This window comes from Callorhinchus milii, unplaced genomic scaffold (assembly GCF_018977255.1).
Source record: "Callorhinchus milii isolate IMCB2004 unplaced genomic scaffold, IMCB_Cmil_1.0 Scaffold2, whole genome shotgun sequence".
NCBI lineage: Eukaryota > Metazoa > Chordata > Chondrichthyes > Chimaeriformes > Callorhinchidae > Callorhinchus > Callorhinchus milii.
Window position 1 is genome coordinate 60,127,633 of NW_024704743.1, and position 17,743 is coordinate 60,145,375.

The 17,743-nt window shown below is 40.7% G+C and overlaps 1 protein-coding gene across 4 annotated transcripts in view; it reads right to left on the reverse strand.

Moving 5' to 3' along the window:
* Window positions 1-17,743, reverse strand: part of ppp1r9a (protein phosphatase 1, regulatory subunit 9A) — a 146,190-nt gene that overhangs the window by 68,164 nt on the left and 60,283 nt on the right. For all 4 annotated transcript variants that reach the window (XM_042332621.1, XM_042332618.1, XM_042332619.1 and 1 more), the window contains exon 4: window positions 5,337-5,441. In XM_042332621.1, the coding sequence (XP_042188555.1) occupies window positions 5,337-5,441 (105 nt within the window). The remainder of the gene's footprint in view (window positions 1-5,336; window positions 5,442-17,743) is intronic.

Below are 17,743 nucleotides of genomic sequence, written 5' to 3' on the forward strand. Positions count from 1 at the left end.
ACCGGTAGACCAAAAAACATGCTTTATTTATGTACACCACTGTATACAATGCATAAATAGTGATGTTTGGAATCCATAAAAACCCTACAGAAGTTGATTTTTTTTAAACATAGAAAGCTAAAATGGCCAACATCTGGGTCACGAGGACCCAGTTCAATGTTACTTCTTGCTTTGCACATGTACAGCTAAGCAAGAAATTATGTCAGAGGAAACCTAATATCTCAGAAGTCTGCCATTTTAGCGCAAAATGCAGGCTAGCTGTACGCATACACAGTGAACTGGGTTCACAGTGCAACCACATTATAAGCAAACGCATCATACAGTGAGGCATTTTATAATGGTGCTGTACTAAATATGAGTCAGTTCCTTTTTTTAAAAATGGTTTGCAAGTCATAATAAGTTGTTCAGAAAAAGAAACCATAAATCTCTCACCTTTGTAAAAGGACTAAGTAATTGTTGGGTAACTTTTTCCACTCAAAGCTATGGTATGAAAGAATTAAAACTAATTTATATTTTTAAAAGCCTGTGCATACATAATGAAGCAAGACCCTTATACTCTTTCCAGAATAGAAATATGAGCATCTTGACTAGATATTGCCATATTTTTATCACCTGCTTTGGAAAAACTATTTTCGAATTCCCCACCTCACATCGAAAAAATAATAGTAATCTAAATCTAGTAATCTAATAATAGTAATCTAAATGTAATCTAAATTACATTTTTAAAAATTGTTAATATATAAGAACAATCTGTAGATAATTATGTCAAAATAGATAATTCATTCAAAAAATCTTTTGAAATATCATTGTGTACTGAGTATGTAGTTTACTTCATCTTCAGGTAACTGCCACAATTCTTTAATATAGCTCTATGTAAATGTTATTAGATATTCTTATATTTAATATCTTCCAATGNTTTTTTTACCTGGAAGCATCTTACCAACTTGAGACCTTAGTACATTTTCAATACAAAATAAAAGACCTGCAATGTTTTTGATCACATGGTTGCCTTGAGTTATATATTCATGAGTTATGTCCAGCAGCAAAGTGAAAGGACCGCCCTAGCTGCAAGTTTCTTTGCTGAGTTCAAATTGACCTACTTGCAAAACAATACAGGATGCTAGAAGCTATATTTGGAAAGGATGAATGTTAGCCTGGATAATACATACAATGCTGGTCAAACCTATTTTAGCATACTTCTTTCATTGTACTGTATTGTCTCTAAACTAATACATTTATAAACCTGTTCCAGTGATGTACAATTCAAAATTGCCAATTAAATTTCAGATGAATAAATACTAAAATGTGGAGTCATTATTGTATATAGAAACCATCATTTACCATCAGAGGGAGCTAGGGCCTGAGGAAATGCACGTTCTTAAAATGCAGCTGGGCAAAGATGAATATTCGTGCACTTTAGTATCTGCAAAGCTGAATGCAGTTGTCAGTGTGTTAGGGGAGCTAGGCCAAAATAGGGAGAGGTATTAAAGGGGGTGCCTCAGGGGTCTGCACCGGGACCTCTCCTGTTCCTCACTTTTCTTTATAGAGTTTGTTTTATATACACACTAATAGCTTTAGCCATCTATTTCACAGTTTCTTCATGAATCCTTGGGTAGAATCCATCTGTGCATGTTGCTTTGTCCTCTAAGTTTATTTAGTATCTCCTTCTCCTTATCTTGACTGCTGTGATTTCATTCCTTGCACCATCTATTATTCCTATAATATCTTCTTTATCACTCTACTTTGTGAAAATTGTGAAAAGCATTCATTTAGCATTCCAGCCATTTCTTTATCATCTCAATGTATTTATCTATTCTTTTATTACGTAATGTGCCTACAAATCACCTTACTGTTTCTTTTTGTGTAATTTTCAATTAATAATTTTGCTTTTTCACCCTAATCATCTTTTTAACCTCTTTCCTAAACTTCCATTCATTTGTGTTTTCTTCATTTTGTAATTTTTATTTCTTTCCCCAGATTCAATTCTATGCTAACCTGCTTAACCATCCATGTCTTCTCATTATTTGATATTTTTTCTTTATTTCTCAATAGAATATATTTCTCCTGTAGCTTTTCTAACTCATGTTTACATTGCTTCCATTGTTGCTCAATGTCATTATTTGGCTGTTTTTCACTCCAGTTTACCTCCGCTAGTTCATTCCTCATTCTATTGTAGTTAGCTTTTTCCAGTTCATTCTCTTGTCATCACCTTAGAGCTTGCTTGGCTCAGTTAACAGCAGTCTTGCCTCTGCTTCAGAAGATTGTGGGTTCAAGCCACAAGTTGAAAATTTGAGCTCACAGTCTAGGGTGACACCCCAGTGCAGTTCTGAGAGAGCATTATACTGTTGGAGGTACTGGTCTTCGGATGAGATGTTAAACAGATGTCCATCTGTCTGTTGAGGAGGATAATTTTAAGATCCCATGGCATTATTCGAAAAGAGAAGGGAATTTCCCCCATTATCCTAGCTAACAATGCCCCAGATAAAACTGCTCATTCACTGCATGGCTATTTATGGGGCTTTGTTGTTTTCAAATTGGCTGCCATGTTTGCCTCCAAATTCATAGTCACGACACTTTAAAGCAATCCTGTGAAGTGCTTTGAGACATTCTAGAAACAAGCTATATCAAATGCAACGTTTAGTATTATTATCACTACCCATTAGGTGTCTTGTTTTTAAAGTAACGAGATTTATTCAAAACTCATTTATTCAAATGAAGGAACTAATAGAAATTCTTAAAAAATCAAGGAAATTTAGATGGGCAAATTGGTGCAATTATCGGATAACTTTAAATTTCAGTGGATAACATTGTTTTTGTTGGGAATTTGATAGAATACATAGTAAATAATAGTGGAAACAAATCATTGCCTGCTAACAGGGAATGACTTATGATGTTCGACAAAAATCATTTTTATGTTATTCAAACAGCTGACAGCATGACAATATAAATCCCAAGGAGACCAACCAGTGAAAAAAATTGCAACAAAGATAACAATAAAAAAGCAGAAAGTAAATTCAGATAAAATAGATACAAGGTTAAGTTAACAAAAAAAGTATTTAAGGTTGCAATGCCTGAAGCAATATAGGAAAATGCTAGAATTGGAAGCTTATATATCTGAGGACAACTATAACATAACCGGAATTATTTGAACATGGCTCACACCAGCTGACAATAATAAATTGCATATTCAACGTAATTAAGAATTCAGGAAAGACAATAATGGAGAGGAGATAGAGGGGAAAAAAGTAGGAGCAATACATGTTCAGAATAATCTGGAGATCAATGAAGCAGATTTGATTTCAATGGGAAAGACAACAATCAAAACAATCTGGCTAGTGTTTAGCAGATGGAGGATAGTGTTCACAATAGGTGTCTGCTACACCTCCCCCAGGAAATAAATGAGAACCATACAAAGAGATAAAAAGAATTTATACATAGACAACTGTTGTAATAATGTATACTAATAATGGATTCAATCAATGGTGAGAGAATCTGAAAGTATCCAGATGGGACCAAAACCAGAATCAGAAAATGGTTTAGGGTTGTTTTAATCCAATATTTTACAGGTCCCACCATGCATAACTCATGTCTGGACCACATGATAAAGATAAACATTATCACATAAATGTAGTGGAGCATTTGGGGAAAAAATACTGCAGTACTGATATATTTATCCAATAAGTAGCACAAAATAAACCTGGAATACTTCTTAAAAGGTGGTAGTTGAGATCCGTAAAATCTCAACCCACTTTATAACTGTGTGTGATCGGCAGAGAACATTTCTGCATTTGCTGCACATAAGCGCAGAAAGCCAGCCAGTTTCCTGCTCTAAACAATGTTGGACTGGACTTTGGGTCATCAGTATTGACCATTCACAGTTGTTGCATATTGCATATAAATTTAAATCAGTGATGACACAGACATCACCCATTTTTTAGCACACAAGAAGCCAGCCATTGCTTTGAAGTGAAATGTCCATGCATCTTCAATGAATGTGTACCCTTTCCTTGGAGGGATGCACCTTGCTAACCCAATTCAAGATCAGCATTTCTCAAATGTGGCCACCAGTGTGATTTTGTGAGGCCACAGCAGTCTCTGGTCCGGGAGGAAGGAGAGTAAAGCAGATCATGAAATGTCACACTGAGGCCACCAAAAAGATTATTGGAGAATCACTGTTCTGGACAGTATGAGGCAGAGGATGGCGAGAGGCAAGGCTTGGGCAGTGAGTGTTGGTGAACTGCTGGTGTTACCTGCTAAAACTGCACAACCTGCCAATGAAAGCACTGTCTGGCAAATTTCCTGTTGCCTGTCCAGCTAGAATAAATCCACCATTAGGGCAGTTGCAGGAGCTAAGTGAGAAGAATCCCTGCCATGAGTGATCAATCTCCAAATCCTGCCAATTGAGCCAGGATGGCCTATCTGTTATCAGCAGTGCCTTGGGTATTGGTTCAGGAACTGGACTACCAATACGGCCACAGAGAGTTGACCTGTTTGCAATATTTCATTTATTGGAACTATTATTATTGAAAATAATATAATTCTAAAACTTACACGCCAATTTGTAATTACAAAGAAAAAATAATACTGGACACAAATGTTTCAAGAAGAGGAACAAGCCATTGACAAAACAGTGTGAAGAAAGTTGAAAAGTTGAAAAACAGAAAGTTGAAAAACATGAATTGCTTCAGAAACCTCAGTATAAATTCTCAAACAGATTTAATGCCCACTTCTAAGCTCTTATAAATCTGTCTCATCTCTATTCCTACTCCCTGTGGGTCTTTTAAAAACAATTATTTGGATGTTTCAATAACTCACCATCAACTGCAGGATCTAATTCTTACAGTACATAAATAGGATCTCTTCTACAATGATTAATAATCAGAATGCATCTTCTGCAGGCAAGAGAACATCAGAGAGGGGCTGACAAATTGACTGAATGTGTGTATGGCAATAGCAAACCCATAAACAATTTAAAGAGCAACTGTTTCAAAATAAACATATTCTGCCCACCCCCCTTAAAAATTCTAAATATTTTGTGCATTTTTGGTGAAGATTTTTATATGACAGTACTAAATAAGATGACAGGTGTCAATATGGAAGTTAAAACTTGACTATATGTTTAAAAAAGTTAAAAATGACCAATTCAGGATACACCACAAACTATTTTCATATAAAATCCTTTCAGTTCACAAGGTCCAAAATATGCTGAGTATTCTAATGCACTGTGATATATAATATGATGCGAGACTGAAATCCTTACAAGTTTAATTATATTACAACCTTGTCCGCTGCAGTACAGCACAGCAAATAATTAAAAGTCTTCATTTTTTTCTTACCTAACTTTGCCTTTGGTTGTTCTCAGGACAGTGGCAGCGAAGCTTTGGGTCACTCCCACCAGACTGATTCCGTCCACTTCCACAATCTGGTCATTCACTATTATCCTTTGTGAAAGAAAGTTCAAAAACAAAGGTGGTTATTACAAATTACAATATATACTGAAAATAAATCTTATTTAACAATTACTTCTGTATTGTGTTTTTAGCACTACTTGCCATTAAACCACTTAAGTCACACAGCAACAATTACAACTTACACCTTACATGCAGGATAATGTCTTGAAATTCTTCACAGAGATGGAACCATAAGACTATAAGACATAGAAGCAGGAGTGGGCCATTTGACCCCTCGAGCCTGCCCTGCCATTTAATCAAATCATGGCTGATCTTCTAACCTAATTCCATTTACCTGCCCCATCCCCATATCCCTTAATCCCTTTATCCTTTAGATATCTATCAACCTCAGTCTTGAATATGTTCAAGGACTGAGCATCCACAGCCTTCTGGGGTAGAGAATTCCATAAATTCACTACCCTCTGAGTGAAGAAATGTTTCAACTCAGTTCGAAAGGGCTGACCCTTAATCTTGAGACTATGACTCCTAGTTTTAGATTCTCCAACCAGGGGAAACAGTCTCACGGCATCTACTCTGTCAAGACCCTTAAGAATCTTATAGGTTTGTATAAGATCACCTCTAATTCTTCTATATTCTAGAGAATATAGGCCTAGTTTACTCATACATGGAACATATATGGAACGTACACAATGGGGTACCTAAAGCTATTTTGTTGTTTTTTAAAAAGAATAATCTAATTACTAAGATCATTTGTCAAATATTGCATTTTAAATCAAATGTGTTAAATTCATGTTAAATTAGAACATTTATTTTTCAAAATTTGCTTTTCTAACCGACAAATAATACTGTACTAAGTATAATTTTGAAACAAATGTTTAGAAGATATTCTATTCAATATGTATGCCATAAGTTTTCAAAAGAGGAATATCTCCCTTATGGCAGATAGTGATAAAATGCAACCATTTCTATAAATTAGTTATGAAAAGTTGACAGATGACAAGTGACACCTGTTATATTGGCACCGAGAAATAAATGCTGAAGCCTGCTTACACAGACAACTCTCCTAGCACATTTGTCCATTCCTCTGTTCACAAAATGAGTACAGTGACATTTGCTCCTTGAATGCCATTTGGTTATTCCTGTTTATATTTAAAACATAATCATTAGCTAAGTCCCTAGTTATAGAAAACAAGAAGATACTCTATTGTAAAATGAACTTCACAGCCTGTGAGTTACAAAGTTCCAACTCAGTTTCGATCAGAAGTTAAAAAATATTTCAATACCTATGAATAAAGGTTTTACAGTTAATAGGAAGCTGAATGGAAACAATTGTTGCCCCCAGTGACCAGTCTGCCCCTCCAAGTCTCATTGATGAGCCACACTGGGTTGTTTGTCATCATTAGTGCCTTGGAGACTCCGCCACTTCCTCACCCCTCAGGCTGCTGAACCCCTCACCCATGCATTCATCACCTCAAGGCTTGATTATGGGAACTCCCTCCTCATCGTCCTTCCTAACTCTTCCCTTCACAAGCTGCAGATCATCCAAAACTCTGCTGCTCGTACTCTCATGCACCAGGCTCCGTGACCCCATCACTCCCACCCTCGCCTGACTCCATTGGCTCCCCATCCCCCAAAGGATCGAGTTCAAGATCCTCGTCCTCACCTTTAAGGCCATCCATGGCCTTGCTCCCTCTTATCTTTCTGATCTGCTGACTCCCTACGAGCCTGCCCGCTCCCTCCGTTCATCGGGATCCAACCTGCTCCATGTCTCCCGCCCGACCCGCCCTTCCATCGGTGGCTGGACTTTCAGCCTCTCTGCCCCCACACTCTGGAACTCCATCCAACGGTCCCTTCGGATCGCTTCCTCCCTTGCCTCCTTCAAGGTCGGTCTCAAGACCTTTCTCTTCGACCGTGCCTTTGGTCTCCCTCCCACCTCTCTGCCTTCCCTCACCCCAACACCACCCCCCTCTCCCCCATGCTCGGGTCCCAACACCTGACTGTTCAGCGCTTTTGGATGTCGTCCCGACGTGAAAGTTGCTCTTTTGTTATTGTTGATGGAGTACTGCAGACTGTCCTGTCAGTACCTACCACAGAAGATTGACTTGATTCTGACATGTCTCTTTGGAACCAGCTCAGCCTCACTTACCGTCTTTCCCACATTCCCCTTCCTATACAGTAGTCACAAATTCGACAGCTGAAAACCACAATGAGCTATCACTCGGTACCAGGAACTGCACAATTTGCGAGCTTCTTGGTGAGCTTGAAATGCCTGAGATTGCTGCATCATCACCCTGGCCACAGCTCAGTCATACACCCATTGGCTAATGGTTAAACCAGTTGGAAGATTGGAACTTCAGTGGGTTTATCAAGAGGCTCAAAGTGAGGTTAGCAATGTCTAATACTGCAAAAAGTGGAACATTTATTTATAAATAACTTGTTCTAACATAGCTGCCCAGGTCCAAAATCTCAGAGGCCATACTATAACAGAGAGAGAAGAAAAATGGTTGTTAGGTCGCCACTGATGTCTCTTCTGATGTGTTGTGCATATGCACACTATAATAATAGTAATAATAATCCTTGCATTTGATATAGCGCTTTTCACGTCTTCTAGACGTCTCAATGCACTTTAGCGAATATACTGTAAAGTGAATTGACTGTATATTTGTGGGCGAAACACGGCAGCCAATTGCCCACAGCAGTGTCCCACAAACAATCAAGAATTGAGTAACCAAATCGTTACTTTTTTTTAAGGGAATCCTATCCCCGGAAAAGCGATCCGTCAATCAACTAACAATCAGATTCCTACTCCTAGGAAAACAGAGGCGTGTGGATTAAGGAAACCTGCCCAACATTCCCTGCCAGGAATAGAATCCACGTCTCTTGCTTGCGAGGCAAGTGGTCTAACCACTGAGCTACAGGACTCCACTATGCCTAAGAAACGCCACCTTTGCAAAGCGATGTCAGCAGTGTTTCCTGCAAACAGCGTGCATCTGTAGCACACAGGATGTAACATTAACGAGACTTCCTGTAAACAGTGTTGATAAGCAAAAAGTGACAGTAGTAGCAACCTGACAACCCAGCAGTCAGATTTGTTTTGCTCGTAGGAAGCTGGTTAATTTGCGCCAAAAGCCAGGTGTGCCAAGCTTTCAGTATAACTTGGATCCACTGTAGATCTGTGTTCTAACCAAACATGCACTCAATCCAGATGCATGTTCATGCATGTTCTAAGAATTTGCCAATTGGTGGTAGAATTTGTTCTTCATATTGGTATCTTCTGTTGACAGTGGAAGTATAGGACAAATATGAATAAAATGTTACAAGTTATGAAACATTTATTTAATTGGATACTGCAATACAATTTGTTCAAATTGTTACTATCTTCCTACCTTTCTACCATTAAACAGTACTTGAAAATTAAGGTAATAAAGAGAGTAGGAGGAATGTTTTTTTGCACAAATTGTTAGAATTTGGAATGCCATTCCCAGTGTAGGTCGATTCAGGATCCCTATTAGCTTTCAAGAGGGAACCTGATAGATATCTGAAAAAGGATACATACAGGCGTATCGGGAAAGAACAGGTCCGTTGGAAATGAATGGGTTGCTCTTTAGAAGAGCCAGCAGAGACGCAATGGTCTTTTGTGCTGTAAATTTCTACGGTTCTAATCTCCAAGGCTGATTTAACAAAGAATATTTTGATACTCAGAGTTTAACAATCTGCAGTTATCAAGTGGTACTATCATGCTGCTGTTATACAGCCAGTAAAATTATACGCAATCTATAAACTAGGAAAGGTACCATTAAGCTTCAGTGTTCTAATAATTCATTGTCGCTTCAGCAAAGGAAAAATGTGCATTAATGATCATAAATGATCATCTTTGCCTATATAACATTCCCTTTCATTTCTAATCAATTACATTTTATACAGCTCTTCGAGATGTTGAGGTGAAATATAAACGTAAATAGAAGTTATTACTACTTTGGTTACACGATTGCTACTGGTTTAGTGGTTCACTTTACAATAAGTTCAGTTGCAAGCAGCTAGGATTTTTTTTCTTATTAAACATATCATTATTTGTAGCTGTTTTTCGCACGTCAAATGCCAAGTGCGAGGAGGTCATGGACTTCTTTTCAACTAAAATACTTAACATCCGTCAGGCAGCCTCATCCACCTGCCCCTTGTCACCCACCACCTCGCCCTCTCTGCCCTCCTCACCTTCCTTATCATCTGCTCCTACCACCACCCCCTTTCTACATTCCTTCCTCCCCAGCTCTCCCTCCTCTCTCTCACCCACCATCACCTCCATGAAACCCACCACCTGCTGCCTCGACCCCTCCCCACCAACTTACTGATCACAGAGCTCCCCCTCCTCTGCCCACTACTGGCTGACATCATCAACCAGTCCCTCTCCTCTGGATCAGTCCCTGCCCCCCTCAAAACTGTTGTCATCACCACTCTCCTGAAAAAACCCTCCCTGGATCCCTCAAACCCCAGCCATTACCGCCCTATTTCTAACCCGCCCTTCCTCTCAAATGTTCTAGAACGCGTTGTTGCAAACCAACTCCGCGCACACCTCCTCCCACTCCCTCTTCGAACCCCTCCAGTCCGGTTTCCGCCCACAGTACAGAGACTGCGCTTGTGAAAGTCACAAATAATATCCTCTCTATCTGTGACCAGGGCTCCCTCTGCCTCCTTGTCCTCCTGGACCTCTCCGCCACGTTCGACACAGTCAATCACGCCATCCTCCTCCACCGCCTTTCCTCCATCATCCACCTCAGTGGGACCGCACTCGCCTGGTTCGAGTCCTACCTCACAAACTGCCAGCAGTACATTTGCACAAACGGCTTCTCCTCCCATTCTCACCCGGTCACCTGCAGGTACCCCAAGGATCCATCCTTGGCCCTCTCCTCTTTCTGATCTATATGCTCCCTCTTGGGGATGTCATCCGCAGACATGGGGTACATTTCCACATATATGCAGATGACACCCAACTCTACTTTTCCACCTCTCTGTGACCCCCAGTCCCATGATATTCTGTCAGTCTGCCTGTCAGAACTCAGGGGCTGGATGAGCGCAAACTTCCTTCAGCTGATCGTTGACAAGACGGAAGCCATACTCTTCGGCTCTCGTCAACGTCTAATATCTCGCGGTTCTCACCTCCTCCACCTGCCCGACCTCCCCCTAAAACTCTCCGAACCCGTACACAACGTAGGCGTCAGGTTCGACCCCCAATTATCCTTCCTCCCCCACAATCCGATCCCTCACCAGCACCGTTTTCTTCCACCTCCGACGAATTGCCCGTCTCCACCAATACCTCTTCCCAAAAGCCGCTGAAACCCTGGTCCATGCCTTTGTCACCTGGACTATTCAAACGCCCTCCTCGCCGGCCTCCCATCCACTACCATCCATAAAATCCAACTCATTCAGAACTCTGCCGCCCGCATTCTCACCCGCACGAAACTCCGCTCCCCGATCACTCCAGTCCTTGCCAGACTGCACTGGCTGCCTGTCCCAGAGAGGATCGACTTCAAGATCCTCACCCTCATATTCAAGTCCCTGCACTCCTCTGTACCCCCCTACCTCTCAGACCTCCTCTCTCCTCAGCACAGTACCCATTGCCTTCGTTCCTCCGGCTCTGGCCTCCTCCTCGTCCCCCGAGTCCTCCGCTCCACCCTCGGCGGCCGTGCCTTCAGCTATTATGCCCCGAGGCTCTGGAACTGCCTTCCTCACTCCCTTCGTCTCGCTCCCTCCCTTCCCATTTTCAGGTCTCTGCTGAAGACCTTTCTTTTCAACCGCGCCTTTGGTCACCTTCCTCCCCCTCCCCCTGGCTCAGTCCCGGGATCCGTTACTGTAAAGCGCTCTGAGATGCCGTCCGGCATGGAGAGTGCTATATAAATCCAAGTTGTTGTTGTTAAGGGCTTCAGTCAATCCTTCAGCAATGTACTGCACAGATCTTTCAACCCACAAAGAAACGTTCCCTTAATCCAATGTTCACAAGGTCACAAGAGAGTTTGGGATAATAATAATAATAATCCTTGCATTTGATATAGCGCTTTTCACGTCGGGAGGACGTCCCAAAGCGCTTCACAGAACACACTGTGAATTGAATTAAAGTGAATTGACTGTATATTTGTGGGCGAACGCGGCAGCCAATTGCGCACAGCAATGTCCCACAAACAGTCGTAGATTGAAAATGACCAATTTATTATTGTTTTTGGTTTTGGAGGGATTATTATTAGGCGTGTGGAGTAAGGAAACTTGCCCAAGGTTTCGCCCTCTGCCTGGAATTGAACTCAGGTCTCTCGCTTGCAAAGCGAGTGCTCTAACCACTGAGCTACAGGGATGAAGAAGGCCCTTGGGGCCATTTGATTCCACTCTTCCAGAATACCCACCCTACATCCTCGCATCATAGCAACAAGCTTTGTTTTAAGCAAGTCCAATGTCCTGGCTTCAACCATAAACAGTCGTGGATTGAAGTGAGGAATTTATTGTTAATTTTTTTTTGAAGGAATTATTACCCCCGGAAAAGGATCCACCAATCAACTAACAACCGGGTTCTTACTTATTGCTAGGTAAATAGAGGCGTGTGGAGTAAGGAAACTTGCCCAACATTTCATTTTGCCCTGCTGGGGATCAGACCCTACATATATATATTACAGTATATCCGGTGAAACTCAGACTTCATTCTGACAGCGCTATACCAAATGTGAACAGCACTATATCAAATGCAAGGATAAACATTATTCACAAAATACTACCTTTTCTAAGTCTGGTCATAGGACTGACATTAATGGTAGCTTGGTTCAGTTGGCAGACTTCTGTGACAGAAAGTTGTGTGTTATAGCAGAATCTGGGCTGATACTTCAGTCCAGTGCTGTACTATCAGAGGTACTGTCCTTTAGACAAGATAGTAAACTATGTGTCAGTTGAATGTTAAAGATCCCACAACATTAATCAAAGGGAATTTCTCCCAATTCCTTGCAACCTTCATCAACTGTTTTTTCACCTCACAGCTATTTGTCGAGCCTTAATTTGTGCAAAAAGCCAGACAGGTTCCTTGGACATTGGTATAATTTCCGGGATACGAGTGACCTGTACAGGATGCACATGCTGTAAATTCTTTTAAAATGGCTGCTATGTTTACCTATCAAAAGTAGTCATATCATTTTGCAATAATTACTTAGAGCACTTTGAGACTCAATATAGAATGCACTATAATAATGCAAGTTCTTTCTTTTTTATTAAACCAAAGGAATCACAATAACTTGTATTTATCAGACTAGATAACTCTGAATTCGGAATTAGAGACGTGACTGGTCATCACAATAATGTAATAACTAATGCAGAAGGTTAATTTTAGAATTTTAATCGTGCCACCTGCATGAAGATTCTCCCTGCACTGCTACAACTGTCAATGTAATCTGAATCTAAAATTTAATGTCTTTTTAATTTTTATGTGCCAGTTTGATGTTAAACTCCCTCGAATTACCCTTTCCCAAACAAGAACAAAATATCTCTGATTCTGCTCATTATTGTCATTAGATCAAATATGAACTGTAAGACCCACAGGCACATGACCATGTCTGGAATTAGCAAAGTTATATATACCATATATAGTCCTTGAGGATCATCCTTATGTCTATACATATATACTATGAGATTGATCTAATTATCGCACAGTAACTACTTTACCACATAAATGACATGTGCCTCCACAGAACCTTATTTTTCACAATGTCTATACAGTTTATCACGTTGAATTCCAAAATCATCATTTAAAGCGTACTATCCAGTATTCTATTGTTAAAATCTAGAACAACTAATATTCATTGAGTGCCCTGTATAGGATGCACATGCTGTAAATCTCTATTGTTTTAAAATGGCTGCTACGTTTGCCTACCAAAAGTAGACAAACATTCTGTATTAATTTGAATTTCTAAATTTTAGTCAAACATTTTTGTTCAAATGTCATGATTTACTGGCAATTCTGCTTTACAAAGTCTGTTTGTGAACAGTATATAGTGATCACTGAACCACAGTCAACATTTTAAACAAAAGTCTGTTGAAAGGTTGTCCAAGTCAGCAATTGAAATGAATGAATATTAAACATCCATATGTCATAAAAATATGTCTGACAGTTGATGCAAAAGCATATTGCACAAGGATAGAACATATTGCTTTTTATATCAGACTAATAAAAACACTAATTTTCACTGGCTAGGGAACTGGAATAAGAGAAAAATCAGATGAAAAATGTTCAACTCGCTTCTAGCAGCAGGCAAATCAGCATATTGGCAGAGGTCTCAGAGCAAGAAAGCTATTCCTCTCTGAGACTGGAAGATGAATTATGCATTTTTTTAAAAAATCACAGGACCATCAATTTAAATATGCTGCGAAAAGTACATATTTGTGCATTAACTAAAGTAAGGATTTGAAATATAGCCTCAAAATAAAACCACTGAATTTTAGCACAAACAAAAATTAAGATATTCCTCTCTATAACCTTCTCTGTAACACTACTATGTGTCGGTTTACAGAGAAACATTATGTTAATAACCACAGGAGGCAAGGCATTGTACTGCTGATAACACAGCTTGAAAACTGCGCAGAATAAGACCATAAGACCATAAGAAGTAGGAGCAGGAGTAGGCCATTTGGCCCCTCGAGCCAGCCCCGCTGTTTAATAAAATCATGGCTGATGATCTTCTACCCTAATTCCATTTACCCTGCCCATCCCCACATCCTTTAATCCCTCTATCCTTTAGAAATCTATCAACTATTATCTATTAATTCTATGTCACGATCAAACATCTAATTCCTATTGAGGGATACACAGAATTGATTCGCCAAAACACCAACGGACATTGCTTGTGGGGCTGTTCGTTTTGGATACGATTTCTCAAATCATGATCATTAAGTAATGAGTCTTATGGGAAAGTGCATATACATGTACAAGTTGCAATTAGTGCATCAGTTCTAGTTTTTGAACACAGCATCGCAAATTGGACAGCATTGTCTAAGCTCAGACATGAATAATATGCACTTGAGCAAAATACTAGTGGATGATCTTCAACTAAAGAACATACTCAAGAGAAAACGATTGGCGGGGGAGGGAAGGAACAAGAATAAAGGCATGGGAGGAAAGAAGGCTGGAAGGAAGTTGAAGAAGTTTTATGGATATAAGACTACCCTACTTTTTTTAGTTATGGAAAAAATTGTAATTCAAAACCTTATCAATCACAGCAGCACAATTTAACAAATCATGTAAATTTAAAATCTTTCAGCCTTTAAACTTATACCCATTCCTGTCACTTAAAAACATATTCGATTTTCTAAACTAGGCTAATTATTAAATCGCCCACATATCAGTTCTATGAAGAAAACCAGCGATGACAACTGACCTTAATCAAATCAGACAGCAGTATCTGCAAGTTCCCTCATTTTTATTTCTATCCTTCACACTGTGAACTCACTCCCTGCAGCTATCATCCTCCACTTTCTATCTCTGAGGTTATCATAACTATCCTTCCTCAAGCTACATCAGCTTCCATTTATTGTAACGCTACACTTCCCAAAGCCACTCCCAACTAAAAATACCTTAACAATTGGCACCAGAAATGTCAAAAAACTGCAGTCATGGATGAAGTTCAGGAACTCTACATTTGGTTTTAGTACTTCTTTTTATTTGATTGAAATGGAATGGGAAATTTTAATCTCTATTCCATAGAATTAAAAAAATATATTTTATAGCATAAAAAGCTATCTCTGACTATTTGTGCCGATATCAAGAGAATTAGGATGACAGCGGTTGAAGGTGTAACCTGGAGTCTGGGATTGTGAACATACACGATATATCCAGGGCTTATAATCCACCTTGATTGTTACTAGAGGGGTAAGTAGCTGCTAGTCAAGGTCTCCACTTCCTACTGGGTGAACCACTGATCAATGCATAGAGCTGGATGTTTGAGCTGTGGATAGGCGGATGCTGACATTGCTTATACATTTCATGCCCAGCTGTATTACTCACCAATGCAACTCGCAGGCAGTTCCTAATACCTGTCATCGATCTAGTAAGGGCTCAAACCTGTTGTTGACTAACTAGTGACTCCTATGTGCAGGGTGTGTAGGGGGAGAGGTAAGCATGGCCTCCTTGGGGTTGAGCTGGCACCAAGCAGATATACTTTGTAACAGAATTTGAAATCAAGTTATCCTCAGCGAAAGTTTCAGTTGTCCAGTTTCCAAACCGGAATGGTTTTCAGTCCTCCAAGGCACTGCTGATCACAGAACTGGCCTACTGGCAGGATTTGGAGGGAACAATTGGTCACTAAGGGTAGGGATTCTTCCCATGTGGTTCCTGTTAATTCTACAAGCAAAAGCCCTAATGGGTAAGGCATTCTTATATCCCCAGTTCGATCCCCAGTTATCCTTCCTCCCCCACATCCGGTCCCTGACCAGCACCGCTTTCTTCCACCTCCACACATTGCCCGTCTCCGACAATACCTTACCCCAAAAGCCGCCAAAATCCTTGTCCATGCCATTGTCACCTCTCAGCTGGACTCCTCTTACGCCCTCCTCGCCAGTCTCCCTTCCTCCACTATTCACAAAAATCAGCTCATTCAAAACTCTACCACCCGCATTCTCACCCGCACCAAACTTCATACCCCGATTATTCCAGTCCTTGCCAAACTCCACTGGCTCCCTTTCACAGAGCGGATTGACTTCAAGATCCTCACTCTAGTGTTTAAATCCCTCCATTCCTTGGCAGCTCCCTATCTCTTTAATCTCCTCTCACCCCACAGTTGTACCGGCTGCCTCCACTTTGCTGGGTCCGGCCTCCTCTGCGTGCCCGAATCCTCCGCTCCACCATCAGGAGCCGTGCCTTCAGCCACTACGCCCCAAAACTTTGGAACTCCCTCCCTCAACACCTTTGTCTCACTCCCTCCTTCCCCATCTTCAGGTCGCGCCTGAATAGCTTCCTCTTCGACCGCATGTACGGTCACCTTCCCCCTCCTCCTGGCTCGGCCTCTGCCATTGTTAAGCGCTCTGAAACGCCGTCCGGTGTGAAGAGCGCTATGTAAATACAAGTTGTTGTTGTATACCCATAAGCAGCAGGAAGCTTGCCAGACAGTGCTCTCAACTGCAAGTTACGTGGTTTTAGCTGGTTAAACTCCAGTAGTACCAAAACTCTCAGGTCCCCAAGTCTCAATTCTCACCAGCCTATAATTAGGTTAGCAGGGTACATCCTCCAGAGAGAATGTACATTCCATTCCAGACACAGGTAAATTTCCATGCACAGGCGGCATACATTTGTGGAACTCTGTTTGGTTTGTATACTCTTAAGCGTGATACTAAATGTCTGCATGTGTCAGACAACCAGTTGCCAAAAAAATGTTTGTCTTCATTTCTTCTTGGTCTCTGCATGATAAACGATCTGAGCCCAGTCATTTGACAATCTGAAACTGACCACTCGGAAATACAAATTCGCTCTCTGTGGGAAAGTAGCTGGTGCTTGATGACTTCTTATGGTGGCATAGCTGACAATCATTACCATCTTAGCAATAGAAAAATCACTGGGATGCAAATCTAACCTAGTAAATCTACGCTGCACCCCCTCCAAGGCAAGTACATCCTTCCTTAAATGAGGAGACCAAAACTGGACACAGTATTCCAGGTGTGGTCTCACCAGGGCCCTATACAGTTGCAGCAAGACTTCCCTACTCTTATACTCTAATCCTTTCATAATGAATGCAAACATACCGTTCGCCTTCCTAATTGCTGCTGTACCTGCAGACTAACTTTCTGTGATTGGTGTACAAGGACACCCAAGTCCCTCTGGACGGTAACACATTCCAATCTCTCTCCTTCTAAAAAATAACCCACTGTACTGTTTTTGCTACCTCGGTGGATGACTTCGCACTTCCCTACATTATACTTCATCTGCCACCTACTTGTCCAATCACCTAACCTATATATGTCTCGCTGCATTTTTTTAATGTCATCCTCTGTGTTGACACTTCCTCCTAGTTTTGTGTCATCCGCGAATTTAGATATATTAACTTTGATGTCCTCATCTAGATCGTTGATGTAGATGGTAAATAGCTGAGGCCAAGGACTGATCCTTGTGGCACTCCACTAGTCCCATCCCGCCAATCTGAAAAGGACCCGTTTATCCCTATTCTTTATTTCTTACCCGTTAACCATTCCCCAATCCACGTTAATATGCTTCCCCCAATTCCATGGGCCCTTATCTTTTGGACTAACCTTTTATGCGGCACCTTATCGAATGCCTTCTGGAAGTCCAAATAGACCACATCCACTGATTCACCCTTATCTAG